Raw genomic sequence first — 14,706 nt, 5'->3', positions numbered from 1 at the left:
ACATTCGAGTGAAGGCTGATAGAAAAACAAATGATCTGTTCTCAACCACACATTTCATATCTCTCCTGAAGACATTGGATGAATCTACAGAGTTGAAAAGCTTTTATTGTATTCAGCAGAAGAAAGAAATTCACATACATCTAGGATGGCATGAGGGTGAGTAAATGATGAGAGGATTTTCATTTTTGGGTGAACTATCCCTTTAAGGTCACTGTGGGACCCGGAGGTGCTCATTTGGGACAGCATTGGGCTCTGACCATTTGAAAGCATATTTAAGCATATAAGTTAAAAATGTATGTTATAAGTATAAGTAAAGTATGGAAACATGGAGAGTCTGACCTTACATTGATTAAAAAAATTATTTACATTGAAAATTCAGGCTGAAGAGATGTTTTGGCAAAGAAATAGACCCTATTACAAATCAGGCTTTTCTCTCATACCTGAGAGATCCCTAAAATGTAAAATAAGTAAATAAATGAACAAATTGTTGGAGAAATAATTGCATTTGAGTTCATATGATTAGTAACAATTCCACAAAGTTCTTTGCTTTCTGTGTGTCTATGAAGAACAACATTCATCCAACAACTGAAATATCATTGGCACCAATCTAGATTCTGGTATGCAAGGTTTTACTGTTAACAAGATTTGAATATATACATTTGAATATATCACAGAAAACATTCTCAAAGGAGTTTGTATCTACGCAACATTGTCCTAAGTGCATGTATTGTCTTCTACATCATCTCTAAGACAACAAAATATGGCAATGGTCCCTCTAAGATAAAAAAGGATTGTGTATTTCCATTGACACTTCACATAAATGTCTTATTCACCCATATTATTCACAGTTCAATACTATGTCTCCTCCATACTGTTGCTTTGCTCATACCACAAGCAGGAAGTGCACCTGACACACCTCAATCATATAGATAGGTGTCTTAAACAAAGAAGGTGACATCATAAGGGAAATCTGTTGCCCAGTCGGTCAGTCACTGATGTAAGGGACAGGAACTGAGATGAAAGATTAGTCATGATTAACTCATTATATCATGTGCTTAGTGATGACAAGAGTGAAACAACAGCGTCAACGATGCCTGTGTGTTAATGATGTTGAGGAAATAAGAATGGAGCCACAGTTTTGTAAACAATGTGTTGGAATTAAACAAGAGTAAACAGACACTCATTATCATTACTGAACTCAGACAAAATGTTTACAGTTTAGATGCTATAAAAAAGAATAACAATGATGTGATGCTTAAAAGTCTGAATTATTCAATGTTCTGTCAAGGCTGGTTTGACATTAAAAATGAAATATCAAGGTGGTAGGACACCAATAGGATAGTTGATATCAAAGTCACATTTTTTAAGTGACAACCCTTCAGATACAGTAGACTATATATATGCACGCATGCTCCATTATTTTGTAAACTGTTATATATTACTATTTCAAAAACAGGAAAAAAGGTAACATGTAATGGACATAATGATAATTTTACTTGATAATTCACTAAACAACAAATGATTAGTGAATTTTACTGCACAGGTTATCTGATTGTGGTGCTCAAAGATTAAATGGCTCTCTGCTCAGACCTTGACGTTGGAAACGATGGAAGATGTCTGAAACTGCCCTATAGCCTAAATGTGAACTACTTGGTACGTGCACCTGCCAATCTGTTGCGAAATAAGAGTAGTCTCTTTGGCACTGGGAGGAGTAAATTACGGATGATCCAATAAATTTGACGCGCGTTCCACACGCCTCACCCCTTTTGGGACTGCGCCACCCCAAGCGCTAAAATTAGTTTCTGCCTCTTTAAGAAGTTGCGCTGTCCAGCACAGCGGGGATTTCTACACGGACAGACAGCGCAATGAAGAGCAGCGTCGACCCGTCATCATGTGCACCGGGCTTCCGAGGACTGCCTGTCCGCTGCGACGACTTATTGCCCTCTGCCTCCTTCTCTCCCACGCAGCAGCCTATTTCGGGTCAGCAGTGTTTTTATATCATCCCTCTTTTCCAAATTCATGAAAATTGTCTCCGAGTGCATCATTTTAATACTTGACAATGACTATTCTCATTTTATGTTATGGAACAGAGAATAAACGGGTCTTTTATAGGTCTGTCTTTCGCAACAGGTGGAGAGATGTTGGTGATCTTGGATATCCATGCTTACGCATGTCTTGTTATTGTTTTTTTTTTCTCTCTTTCTTTCTGTTTCACAAATAAGTTTGAAACACAGGTTGTATAGTACAAATAATCAAATGCGAATTTAAATTATTTGCAATATGTGGCATATTAATACCACATAGCTGACTTCTGACCTGCTTTCATAGACCTGAATGTACCAGCTCACATGCAATTACATGTTTTCTTCTTCTTCATTATTATTATTATTATTATTATTGCTATTAATTAGTTTTAAGAAAAAAAGTGGTCTGTTGTTCAAGCCGATTATTGCCCTTAGGAGCACTGCAGTGGATATGGATCCAGATGTCTTTCGGTGGTTTTGGCACCGTGTCCTTGCCCTCGCGCTACCTGATCATTAAGATCTTTCTGGCTCATACTCACAGGACGTTGCCCCACTGGTGTTTATATTAAGAATCCTATAAACATGTAAAAACACTCTGCAATGTATTTTATTAAAGAGTGGTTGCTGTAGTTTCTTGTGCGCCACAGCAGTGCGTTTCCAAATAGCTACAGGCGCGCATTCTCAATCTATTGAGTGACTCTGGAAAATCACGTGCATTCTCTATTCAAACACGACTATTCAAATGATGTATTTAAAAATGTATTCAAAGCGCATGTGTCACCACCACAACAACAACATGATTAGGGTCTTCATTGACAAGTTCATCAGCAAGAGAGCAAAACGTGCAACTTCTATACAAATAATGTTATTTATGACCTACCTGATGTTTCAAAAGTTATTGAAGGCTAGATGTCATATGGTGTGTGTGTGTGTGTGTGTGTGTGTGTGTGTGTGTGTGTGTGTGTGTGTGTGTGTGTGTGTGTTATTGTTTAGAATCAAAATTGACCTTGTTGAAAAGTCAATGTTACCAAGGCAAGTCGTTTTAGTAACTGGATGGTGTATTTTTCACTGTTAGACTTACAGGTCGCGAACCCCTGGTCTTTCTGCCGGGTCCATTCTCTAACGAGCCTCCGAGCGGTAAAGCGCACCTGAAACAATGCGAGCAGATGACTTTGACGCGCCGGCAAAAGCGCCTGTGTCGGCGGGAACCTGGGATGGCGGAGACTCTGAGGGAATCTGTCCGCCTCAGCTTCATGGAGTGCCGCTATCAGTTTCGCAACGAGCGCTGGAACTGCAGCATGGATGGCCGTGAAAGCCTTTTAAAACGAGGTAAGGTTTTATGGAAAATGTAAGACCCTTTATGTGTTTTTAGATCCCTTCGCACAATGTTGTTCAAGTTTTATATTGTGAGTCTGAAAATAACCCACAAAACATAAATGAAAATGCTTGGTAGCTTTTAAATATTACCTCGCTGCCTATACGCCTGAGGTGCATGTTTAGGCCTATTAACAACGATGCAGAACCTTCCATTTATCTTCCCGTTAATTCGTGGTGCCTCTTTCCAAACGGACATGTGCAGGATGTGAATGTGAAAGCCTTGCGGTGGTCAGATCGCTGGTAATTAGGGACTTGGGAAGCGTGGAATCCCTGTGCGGTGAGGCCTCGCGAGGCCAGATGGAGTATTTTTAACTCGCGGAAAAGCGCCCTGTTCTCAAGAGGAAAAGGGCGGCGTGTTCGCGCGCTTTCATCTGACAGAGAACGTTTCCTAGTCAAAATAATAATTAATTGGATCAAAATACACCCCACGCCTCAGCTGTGGGCTAAGCAAACAATAATATGAGGGGAAGGGGATTGGTGAAGGGATCATGACAAAACACTGTAGCTACATAACACTTAATTGGAAAAGTTGTAGTAAATTCAGCAAGCATAATGGAGGATTAAATGGAAGGGTAAGGGACCGTTCACACCTATTGCGTTTTAAGACTAGCTTATATGCGCTGTTTTTCAATTGTTTTGTCAACTTGGGCTAGACGGACGTCTTTGACCCCTTCGCCGCTTCTCGTTTTTAGACACCGTCTAAAGTAGCCTACAAAAAAAAACGGGATCTTCCCGAGACACATGCGTTCGTGGCGCTGCATCTAGCATTTTGAACGCACAAGGAGTTTTTATTTTAAAATAAGCATCAGTTACATGACACTGATTTGTTTGGAAATAATGGAAATGGGCATTAGAATTTCCTTTTAAAGACGTTTGACATAGTATGACATTTAGGCCTATAGGCTATTTGCATGTGCATTTACATTTAGCCAATTTATTCAGCTGAAGCGATTTGTCATTAGAAGACATTCGAAGTGCTGAGATATTTAGGCTCATATCCACTATATACTATTGCCATAAAGAAGCTATGTACAATCCTCAATAATGAATTTGTCCATCTATCAGGTTTTAAAGAGACGGCCTTTCTGCTCGCGGTGTCATCAGCAGCGCTGTCTCACGCGCTGGCCAAAGCGTGCAGCTCAGGGCGGATGGAGCGCTGCACCTGCGATGATACTCCGGGTCTGCAGCAGCGCGAGGCCTGGCAGTGGGGTGTGTGCGGGGACAATCTGAAATACAGCACCAAGTTTCTCAAGAAGTTTCTGGGGCAAAAACGGGTCAGCAAGGACCTGCGTGCCCAGATAGACGCTCATAACATTAACGTCGGTATTCGGGTAAGCTGTAAAATGGTGTGAATTATTTCAAACTTAGTGCTCCAGGTTTAGTGCAGGAGTTATTTTAGCATTATAGACATATTTAACCAATTAAAAATGAATTATTGCAGCTAACTTACAGTGCACTTCCCAGATCCGAGAGCAACTGAATCAGAAAATGTTGATTTATTCTGTTGTGTCTCTTACAAAAAAAAGTATGGCAGTATATGGTATCAAAATGTAATACTATGATCTTTGTTATGAAATGGTACAGAATGATTACAGTTTTTTCCAATTAGATCTATTTCCTCAAACTACATACACATAATACACACAAGTCCATAATAAGATACCAAATTTCCAAACACACAGAAGGAAAAACTCTATTTGCTGAAAAACTTTACCCACAGCAGTCAAAACTAAATTATCCAATCAAAATCACCCTCATAAAAGCATTTATGTTGCACACACTAAGTATCAGTTTATGCACTGTGCTGCAAAAGAATCGTCAAAATGAATTTTATTCAGATTGAAAAAACAAGAAAAAAACATTGTCTGTCACTACAGAAACAGACTTTTTATTTCCCAATTTTCTGAATTCACTGCATACACAATTCTCAATGTATTTAGTGTCAACTTTAGAAAGAAAAACGTGGCTATGTACTATGTAAAATAGTAGCCAAAAACAGTGATATCACTACAGTATTCGCCAACATCATATTGACAATTTGAGGCAAATTTGATGGTCTTCTCTCAATTCTGTAGAGATTGAAAAAGTTGGGTTTTCCATACATAGGAAAGTGACATATTGTGCAAATATAAAATACTGTAAGAAATACCTGTAACAAACAACTTTCTGGTTCTCTGTTCGAAATGTCCTAATTATTCTAGCTACAGTATAATGATTTACTTGTACCAGAACTCTTTGTCCAGCTTCTGTAAAATTCATGGCATTGTTGATGACACTATCTTTCACAGTAGCTCTTATCTCGTTTGATATATTTCTGTGTCTTTGTCTTCCTCTACCTCCTTATGCTCTTTGTTGTTCCATGTTTTTGGTGTTTTAATGAGCAATTGTTTGACTTTTATATATTTGTGAAAGTTAAGTATTCAATTTTGGTTGATTGTGTTTGCACGGGTAAGATGTGTTTACCATCTTACCACATTATCTAACTGAGTTTTGTTTGGTTGACGCCATTGGTTTTAGATTTGGAGCAGGTGTATTCACAACGACAATTGTGCTGGACTGCTGAGTGTTGTGTGAAGAGTTTTGCAAATAGCTTGCATGAAAACCGCAAATTTTGCGGAAGCAGGAAAAAAGTGTTAACTGTTTTGCAGAAGGGGTATATGTTTCTGGCACAATAGCAAGCGAAATTGATGAATTGGGGACTCGTTTCAGTCAAAGTTTTTATACAATTGAAAAAAACTGTAAAGAATATTCATGTACCATGATATTTACACAGTAGCGGTTTTAACCACCGCGCAATTGCATGGGGCCCCGGACGTCGGGGGGGGGCCCGCCCCGCCCCGCCCCGTAGGAAAGCTCCTCAAGTGAAACCACTTGAGGGGTGACATGATGTTCTGGGTACACGCACGAATACGCTGTTATCAGCGAGGTCCGCTGGGTTCGGGTCAGTTTTTCAATTAGGACTTTGGGGTCGGGTTAGTAATTTATGAAAAAATATACAGGACTTCTGAACTTATTTAGCCCACGAGTTAGTGGCCGTTCACACCGAATGGGCTTTTGTATGCATCTGCTCTGGTTTTCCATTGTTTTCCTATGTAAACGTGCTTGACAAACGTCCTTGACTGCTGCAATGTGTCTCGCTGTTTCTTCAGTGTCTCTCGCAGGACCAGCACATTTTTAGACACTTTGTCAAGTTAAAAATAAGTCTCACATCAAGACACCTGCGTTCTGTTTCATTCGTTTCTCGGTGTCTAGATTCTATGTAGTGCTGGTGTCACTAAGATTTAACGTTTTGAACAAGTTCTGGTTGCAAAGAGTGACTGTTACAATGTTTAACATTATTCCAGAATATGCTGAACCAAGCAAATTTTTAGCACTTGATAAACAATGTTAGTGAGCTAACAGATTGCCATGCCTTGTATGTTTACTGTTACTGAATGTTGCCTATGATACTTACATAAAATACAGCCTTTTGCAACATGATGAACAGTACACTGCAGCATTAGAATATAAACTCCAGGTGAAAGTAAATAAGACAGAAATGTATTAACATTGTATACAACAAATCATCAAAGTAATAATAATAATACTGTATCATACTGTATTATAATGAAAAACTGGACAAAAATGAATAATTGTTGGGTTATAATAATAATAATAAATAACAACTGAATTCCAAAATGTTAGTGAGTGAAGTAGGTTTAGTGAGGTAGTAGGTTTTAAACACCAAGTGTTTTGTAAAAATATATGTAGGTAAAAATTGCTTTTTTTAATCACTGTATTGTCGAAAAAACTGGAAAGCATGCATTTATTATCTTGAACCAGAATTTTATTTCAATAACATTTTGAATGTACTTGGCTACAATGGCTGATAGGATCAATTTAAAATGATGATTCAATATACATTTTATGTAATTTTGTAAGCAAAACTTTCTAAATGGTGCTGGTTGGTCAGTTGCTTGGGGCCTCAGAAATCGTAAACCCGCCTCTGTATTTACATCAAAGCTGTTATCATAATAGTCCCCAATATTCAGATTAGTGGTTGACTACGGTGCCATGTCCAAACAAACCCCCAAAAACATTGTAGTACATTTTTTATTTATGATATCATAATTTATAACGGAGCCTTTCACTCTCCTCTTAAACTCAAAGAAGAGAGTATCTTTTAAGGGTTAACGTCTCTTATCTTCCTGTCCTCTGAACACTAGACGAGTTTCTTGATCGGGGGGTGCAGTCTCCTAGATCATTGTAGCCCAAAGGAGAGTTCCATGAGTGGAGTGAGGCAGGTAGATGAGCAGGAATTGGCCACCTCTGTGGAGCCAGGTGTTCCTTTCCCTGGTCCAGGCATGACAGCGCTTGCTGTGGGGGCCCTCTCAAAATTAGAGGTCTCCCAAAAGGGCGATTATGCAGAGTTGAGGCCTCTGTAATATACGAGCATTCTTTCCACCTACTGTATGCCTCCCGCTCTACCAGTCTCACTGCTGCAGCCGCCACCGCCACTCTCCCAGACTTTCATAAATCCTCATAACATCCCCCAAAACAGCCCTGTTACCAGGAGACTGGTAGCCTCAGGGTGAAAGAGACAGAACGTTAAAGAAGTCAGAGTTTATGAGAGAGAGAGATATTCAAGGAGAGCGTAAGAAAAGAACGGCTGGACAAACTCGGATCTTATCTTATCAGTCTCCGGTTTTGTTGTTTCCCCACAGTTGACACCTCAGGCCACAGATGGCAGTGAACAAAAACAAGCAAAGGTGGTTGAGTCCTCACAATGCACTCCCCATTCAGATTCCCTCCATTTCCTCGCTTCTCCTTCACTATCTTTCTCAGGTGGCCCTGAGGTGGGTCCTCATACCTGTGTAGGGTGGAACACCCCCATCGACCATTTGACCTCATCATCTCCCCTTGGGCACTTTTAGATTGACTGTTCTACAACTTACCAATAAGTGGACTGAGAAGGGGAAGATGAATAGGACATATAAACACAAAAAATATGTAAATAAAAACAACAAGATTTGGCCCTCAAACTTAGAGATATATAAAGAGAGAGCAAAGGAACAGAGATGGAAATGTGACAGTGAAATCTGACCATAGTTCAGGAATGGCAGTGTTAGGTCCTCATAGAGTTGGAAGAAATACTGCCAGCCCAGGCATCCATGGACATCCATCATTTACATCTACTTACTACCTTTAGCTCAAGGCTGTGGAGTCTCAGAGCACCCACCAAATTCCACAACACTATCCTTGTGAACATCACAACAGGGGCGTAGCAAACATTACAACTTAGGCCACGTCCACACTAAGCCAATATCATCTTTTTGGAATAGCTTTTTGAAATGCTACGTTTTCAGTGAAGGAAAATGCTCTTCCAGTGTAGACGAAAGGTGTAAACGAAGAAAAATGTGGTTTCAAAGGAATGAATTTTAGTTTGGACGTGACCGTAATATAAATACACTTTCAGAACCTTCTATATTTGCCCACACTTAAGAAATCACATTTCTTTGAATGATAGTGTTGTATTTTGTGTACCACATTCATTTATCCTTATCTCCGTGTCTTTTTCCCTTTCAGGCAGTGAAGAGTGGACTTAAGACTACTTGTAAGTGTCACGGTGTCTCTGGCTCCTGTGCTGTGAGGACATGCTGGAAGCAGCTTTCCCCTTTTCATGACACGGGCCACCTGCTGAAGTATCGTTATGATACCGCAGTTCGTGTGCACAGTGTCACCAATGCCGCCACGGGGGAGTCTGAACTGGCAGGGCCCCATCGTCATAGCAACACAGGTCCCCGGCCACGGCCCACCGAACTGGTGTTTCTGGAGGAGTCACCCAGCTTCTGCAGGCCATCGCGCTATTCGCCCGGAACAGCCAGCAGACAGTGCTCTAAGGACACAAGCTGCAGCAGCCTATGCTGTGGACGTGGCTACAACACAGCCCTGCGACTCACAACCCTCTCTTGCCACTGCCAAGTCCGCTGGTGCTGTCACGTAGAGTGTCAAACATGCCTCAGAGAGGAGGAGGTCTATACCTGCAAGAAACATTGATAGGTCATGCAGGAGATTGAAGGAGACAAAGAGTAAGTGGAAAGTGAGGAGGGTACTTCATGTATTACATGGAAAAGTCAACTAGTAGAATTTAATGAGAGGATAAATGCACAAGATGTTTTTCTGGAGGAAAAGGTTTGGAGGTTGTCATCCAGGTAATGCTAAGGTAGATGATGTTGATGATGATCATAAGAGAGAACATCTGCCAGTCTCACCTGATTTAGATTGGCTTCAATGAGATGTCTAAATACTGACAAGTGTAGGCGAACCTGTACATGGGTCTGAGAGCATTTGTGAGATACTTGACTAAATGAATATTGCTCGTCTTCTGTCATGGAATCCTTGTCTTCTTGAGCTCATCTCGCAAGAAGTGGAACTGCTTGACTTTTGCTGAAATGTAGTGTTAAGCCAGTGACTATCTAATAACCCCCTAGGGATGGTTGCCTTTTGATCAGTTTGTGCCAAACACACACTTTATGGCAATGGACTTGAGATTTGCAATGTTCAGTAATACTTAAACTAATACTTTGACAGTGAGATGGCAGTCTGCCCACTTACATTTTTGACTGCATGTCTGACTGTTTGTCTCGCTATTTGCCTATACTGTATATCTGTCTATTGCTCTGACAGTCCACTTATGACTTAAAAGGTATACTGAGAATATGAAGCACTTCTGAATGCTTTTGGTGAATATAACAGATATATAATGTGGGTCGGGGGGTTATATATATTATATGTTACATAATAAGCAATGTTATGTTTATATCTTGAATGGTCGTTTAATGGCTGCATCTGGTAATAGATAGGAACATATTTATTTTAATTAGACAAAACTGATCAACCGTTGCACCGATTACAAGTACACTTACATTCTCTGGTATTCCAGATAATTTTTGGTTTAATCTGCCATATTGCTGCATTATATGCCACTTTCCTGCACATATATATTGTGTCAACATTTACAAGCATTAGGGAACATCTAGAACAAAGTGTGTCATTACAGTGTGACCCAAATGTTACCTCTCCCTACAGCTGTGTAGTGCGTGCAAACATCTGGCCAACTGAGTGTGTAGTCTTTATACTTTACTTTCCCATCAAGGGCAAGGAGAGAGAGTGTGTCTCATTCAGAACAAAGGAAAACATCTCTTTACCTAGTAAGCCAACCTCTCGGCCCTATAAATTGAGGCTCATCATAAGCCCTTTCATGTGTGTGAAGCCTTTGATAAAGTCCATTCCAGTGCCTTATTTAGCTCATTACCAATCAGAGCAAATAACAGTGCTTTTTCTCCAGAATGTGCCAGAGTTCAAGCATGTTGGATGCCCAATAGAGGTCTTTGTAAAGTTTTATTTTTTGTCGTTTTATTATTTTTCCATTAGAAAATCAGGTTTCTACACAAATTACAAAGAATTACATTTGTTATCCAAATTTGAGTCAAAAAGTTAAAAACACATTTCAACATTCAAAAAGAAAGTATTACTTCTATCCTACTTGCTGTTAACATTACTTACAAGAATTTCTTCACTTAGAGATGAATCCAAATTTAAAGTATGAGCATGAAAGTGTACTTGCCTAACCTACGTGGTGGCATTAATCACGTAGATTAAGAGGAAGAATGCCCAAGCATTCAGTAGCATGCCATTCAGTTGAAACATTTGTAATGTTTAAAAGCATTTGGTGCAAAAAGGCTTCTTCACTAGTTGAGATTCAAATGCAAAGTGTGAGAGCTTTCACCTAATCTATTCCGTTTCTATGAAAGCAAAATATCTAAAAAAAAAAACTCTGGAGTTGTCACACTGACTCAGCACATGCAAATACCTGAAACCCCAATGGTGGCCATGGAAACCCAAATGAAATTGTTCCGTAGATTGGAGAGTGCATTTGTACATGTGAGCGTGTTCTGCATATGCATGTTTCTCTTTTGCGACTGCTGAAATAGTCAAATTTAAAGCACAAACTGTATAGCTATAAAACCCTTTGTCAACCTGAGGGTCACAGAGTTTATGTGTTTGTTTGTGTTGTCATAGCTTTGACAGTGTAATGTTTCACTTTGTGTTTTAGACATTTCACGCCGGGGATCTTTTCTACTACCTCACCCGGTTTATGGGGGAAATTAAATATTAAGATTAAAATGTTAATTTTTCACCAGATATTTAAGACAATGCTTCTTTTAAAAGCTTTAGATGTATTTTTCCTTTTTTTCTTTTTTTTTTTTTACTTTTGTGTCATATTTCCTTATTTAAGAATTAAGATATCATATTCAAATAAACTTAATGCATTTGTAAAAATAGTGTCTCAAATTGGTCAGAATATTATATCTTTAAATTTATATATGCTTATTTTTCCTCTTTCTCTGTTTCTCTTTCTCTCTGTGTGTCTGTGTTTGTAGTTGCACACCTGTCCCGAGCTCTGCACGCAATCACCTGCTTTCTAGTTAAATGTATCACGACCTGCAGTATTTCACTGTCACTTCTCTCAACCATTCTCATTTCTCATTTCACTCACCCAGAACATATACCTTTGACCTTTCATGTGATTATGTACACCACATGTATACCCACAACAAAACCTAAGTAGTGGACCCTGGAAATCTTCCAGAGGTCAAGTAAGTGTCTTGTGACCAATGGCATCATGCACCTATTTTTTAAAGGGTAAACTAGTAGTGGTCCTGCCTCATTTAAACATGGCGTGGACATGCTTTAAAAATGTTGCAGGTAATGTGAGCAATGTTAAAGATTTTGTGTAGAGTGCAAAGGGACCCGGGTTCAAATCATGACCAAAATATATATTATTTGTATTAATAATATAATGTATTTAATAGAAATGTAATATAATGTAACATATTTATAATCAGGGGTTCAATTGGGATTTTGAAGGTGAACCCTAAAATCAGGCAGTGATTCTGGTGCCCTGGGTTAGATTAAAACATGACCCCACCCCCTAAAAGCATATATAATTTTATAACTGAACAATAATAAAACACTATTTCTTACTAATTATATTATCAGCTTATTAACATTTACATGAATTTAATTTCTTAATATTCAGTGAATGGAAATACATGTACAGTTGAACCTTTTACTAAAAGTTTTATGCTGATAATATAATTTGAAATAAAAATATAAAAATGTCAAAGAGTGCAAAATAGAAGCATTTTCAACAGTGAACCCCACATATATGGTATTTACTAGACAACAACAACAACAAAAAAGTAAATCTAAACTTGGGCACACACATACAGCAGATAAATATACCTTCCTGAGACCCGATCATGACTGCTGTATGCATTATTCTTTTCCCTTTTTGATTTGTAACTAGTGGCACCTATAAACATGCAAAACATTTTAATAATAATATGTTTTTTGAAGAGCATATAGTTTCCCTAAAAATATATGTCATTTGGGGACAGCAGGTCTAAGTTGTGAAATTTTAAATAATACCAAGCTGTAGGAAATCAGATTTTGTATTATTATTTTTTATTGTTTATGATGTTTCCAGGGGTGTTGGTTATTCATGTTTTAATACTTTACAGACATTACAGCTGATTTTCTGTAAGGCTGCTTTGGAACAATGTGTATTGAGGAAAAGCACAAATCAAAATGTCTGCAAATAAAAACTTTGACTTTTATGATACGTGTTTTCGACTTCAGCAGCAACATTTCAATGTTCTCTCTTTTCACAGTCAAACAAACAAGTGATAGCCAGTGCTGAAGCATTTTACCAATCAGAAAAGTAATTCTGATTCAATGTAATTGCCAGCATCATCCAATCACTGTCTACCATTCTCAAATACAATTAAACATGATAAATTCTGAATCTACTGTATATTTATTATAATTGTCCCATGTCTGCCAACCATTTTGAGTGCTTCCAACATTATCTACAGCCTCAAACTGAACCTTTTGGTCAGATGTTAGGAGTGAATGCACTTGGCTGCATAGGAAAGCTTCTTTGCTTTCAATTTAGTGAATGACTTAACCTTCAATGTGTTGTCTGTCTGCACTGTTCGAAATATACCTTATTTTCATCCTAACTCCATATAAAAACCCTGAAAGCAACATTGATTCTCAATGTGATAATGCACAGTAAATATAGGATTTCTAAGGGAAACATAGCGCTATAGTCCACTTTAGTGGTCATTGTGTTTAACGGTGATGCAATGCATCAAAATTTTAACCCTTTTAAGACAGTCCAAAGTGTCCTGAACTGAGAACATTCATTATAAATTAAATTAAATTATACATAGCGTATAGCAGAGACAAAACACAATGTCCGCACAGAAGGATGCGGGTCGCACGAGGATACAAATAGCACTGAAAACTTTACAATCTGGCCCAATTTTAACTTTGCTTTTGATTTTAACTTTAACTTTGCTTTTGATGCGAGTGGTTCCAGATTCAAAACTCCTCATACTGCAATTTATATGTACCCTTAATAGCAAATGGACCGTGTAGAGAGAGAGAGGTAAGTGTGCCTGTTTTATTTTATTTATTTATTTTGTTTTGAAGGTGCCAGAATGTCATTCTGAACTGTCCCAATTTAACCCAATATTAAGTTTACCATTTTCAATTAAACCAAGCAAAATTGTAACTGTATTGACAGCTAGTGATCATTATAGATCACTATAATTACCTTTTATTTACTTACATTAAAAGTTTTTTGTAATGTTTAAAGAATATATATATATATATATTCTAGTACATATAATGTCAATACATACTGTATATTCTTTAGGCATGCATGTGAGTAGTATGAACAGATTCTGGACATATTGTCCTTTATCCGGGAATGTGAGCATTGTCCCGTGACCCGAACACATGACAACAGCCGCAAAAATAATCTATTCTGGTTTTGTTCACAAGCACCATTTACTGTAAGCACAAGTTCAAGTACTGTATATAGCCTACCACTTACTGTTGAGAAGAGCCAGATCTCTGCCGTTTTTTAAAATCCAGTGTTTCTAGTATGATGTACATTCAGCTCCCGAGGTATTATGGGATTGTCATATGGATATATATTGCTTAATGTTTTATTTATACTGAGGATTTGGACATAGTACTCCATAGGCATACTGTTTTTGGCATACTATATAGTAGGGAAGTATGGGTATTCTGACATAGCAATAGTCTTGTCCGTGATGTTCATAAGCTGACTCATCATGCACCGGTCAACTCATCAAGATACACAAGTACACATACACAGTGCTTTATTGTCTGATCGTTAAAGTATGCGTGTATTGCCGTGTTTGATGTGTGTTAAGGTAATAGCTCT

At 38.4% G+C, this 14,706-nt stretch overlaps 1 protein-coding gene across 1 annotated transcript; it reads left to right on the top strand.

Annotated features, from left to right (window-relative positions):
- The first annotated feature begins 1,828 nt into the window (after positions 1-1,828).
- LOC127647819 (protein Wnt-9b-like) lies at positions 1,829-13,034 on the top strand. Its single transcript, XM_052132296.1, has 4 exons — positions 1,829-1,980; positions 3,100-3,353; positions 4,467-4,732; positions 8,967-13,034. Exons 1-4 carry the CDS (start codon positions 1,892-1,894, stop codon positions 9,435-9,437), a joined length of 1,080 nt encoding a protein of 359 aa, XP_051988256.1. The 5' UTR covers positions 1,829-1,891; the 3' UTR covers positions 9,438-13,034.
- The last annotated feature ends 1,672 nt before the right edge of the window (positions 13,035-14,706 follow it).

The sequence above is a fragment of the Xyrauchen texanus genome, chromosome 8, assembly GCF_025860055.1.
Source record: "Xyrauchen texanus isolate HMW12.3.18 chromosome 8, RBS_HiC_50CHRs, whole genome shotgun sequence".
Classification (NCBI taxonomy): Eukaryota; Metazoa; Chordata; class Actinopteri; order Cypriniformes; family Catostomidae; genus Xyrauchen; species Xyrauchen texanus.
Note: the sequence above shows the minus strand (reverse complement) of the source record. Positions and strands in the feature narration are given on the sequence as shown.

Bases quoted from the DNA above. Each gene is read 5' to 3' on its own strand.
- LOC127647819 (XM_052132296.1), top strand. From the start codon at position 1,892: ATGTGCACCGGGCTTCCGAGGACTGCCTGTCCGCTGCGACGACTTATT. The intron at 1,981-3,099 runs GTCAGCAGTGTT...TTTCACTGTTAG, and splicing joins CACGCAGCAGCCTATTTCGG to ACTTACAGGTCGCGAACCCC. The intron at 3,354-4,466 runs GTAAGGTTTTAT...TCCATCTATCAG, and splicing joins TGAAAGCCTTTTAAAACGAG to GTTTTAAAGAGACGGCCTTT.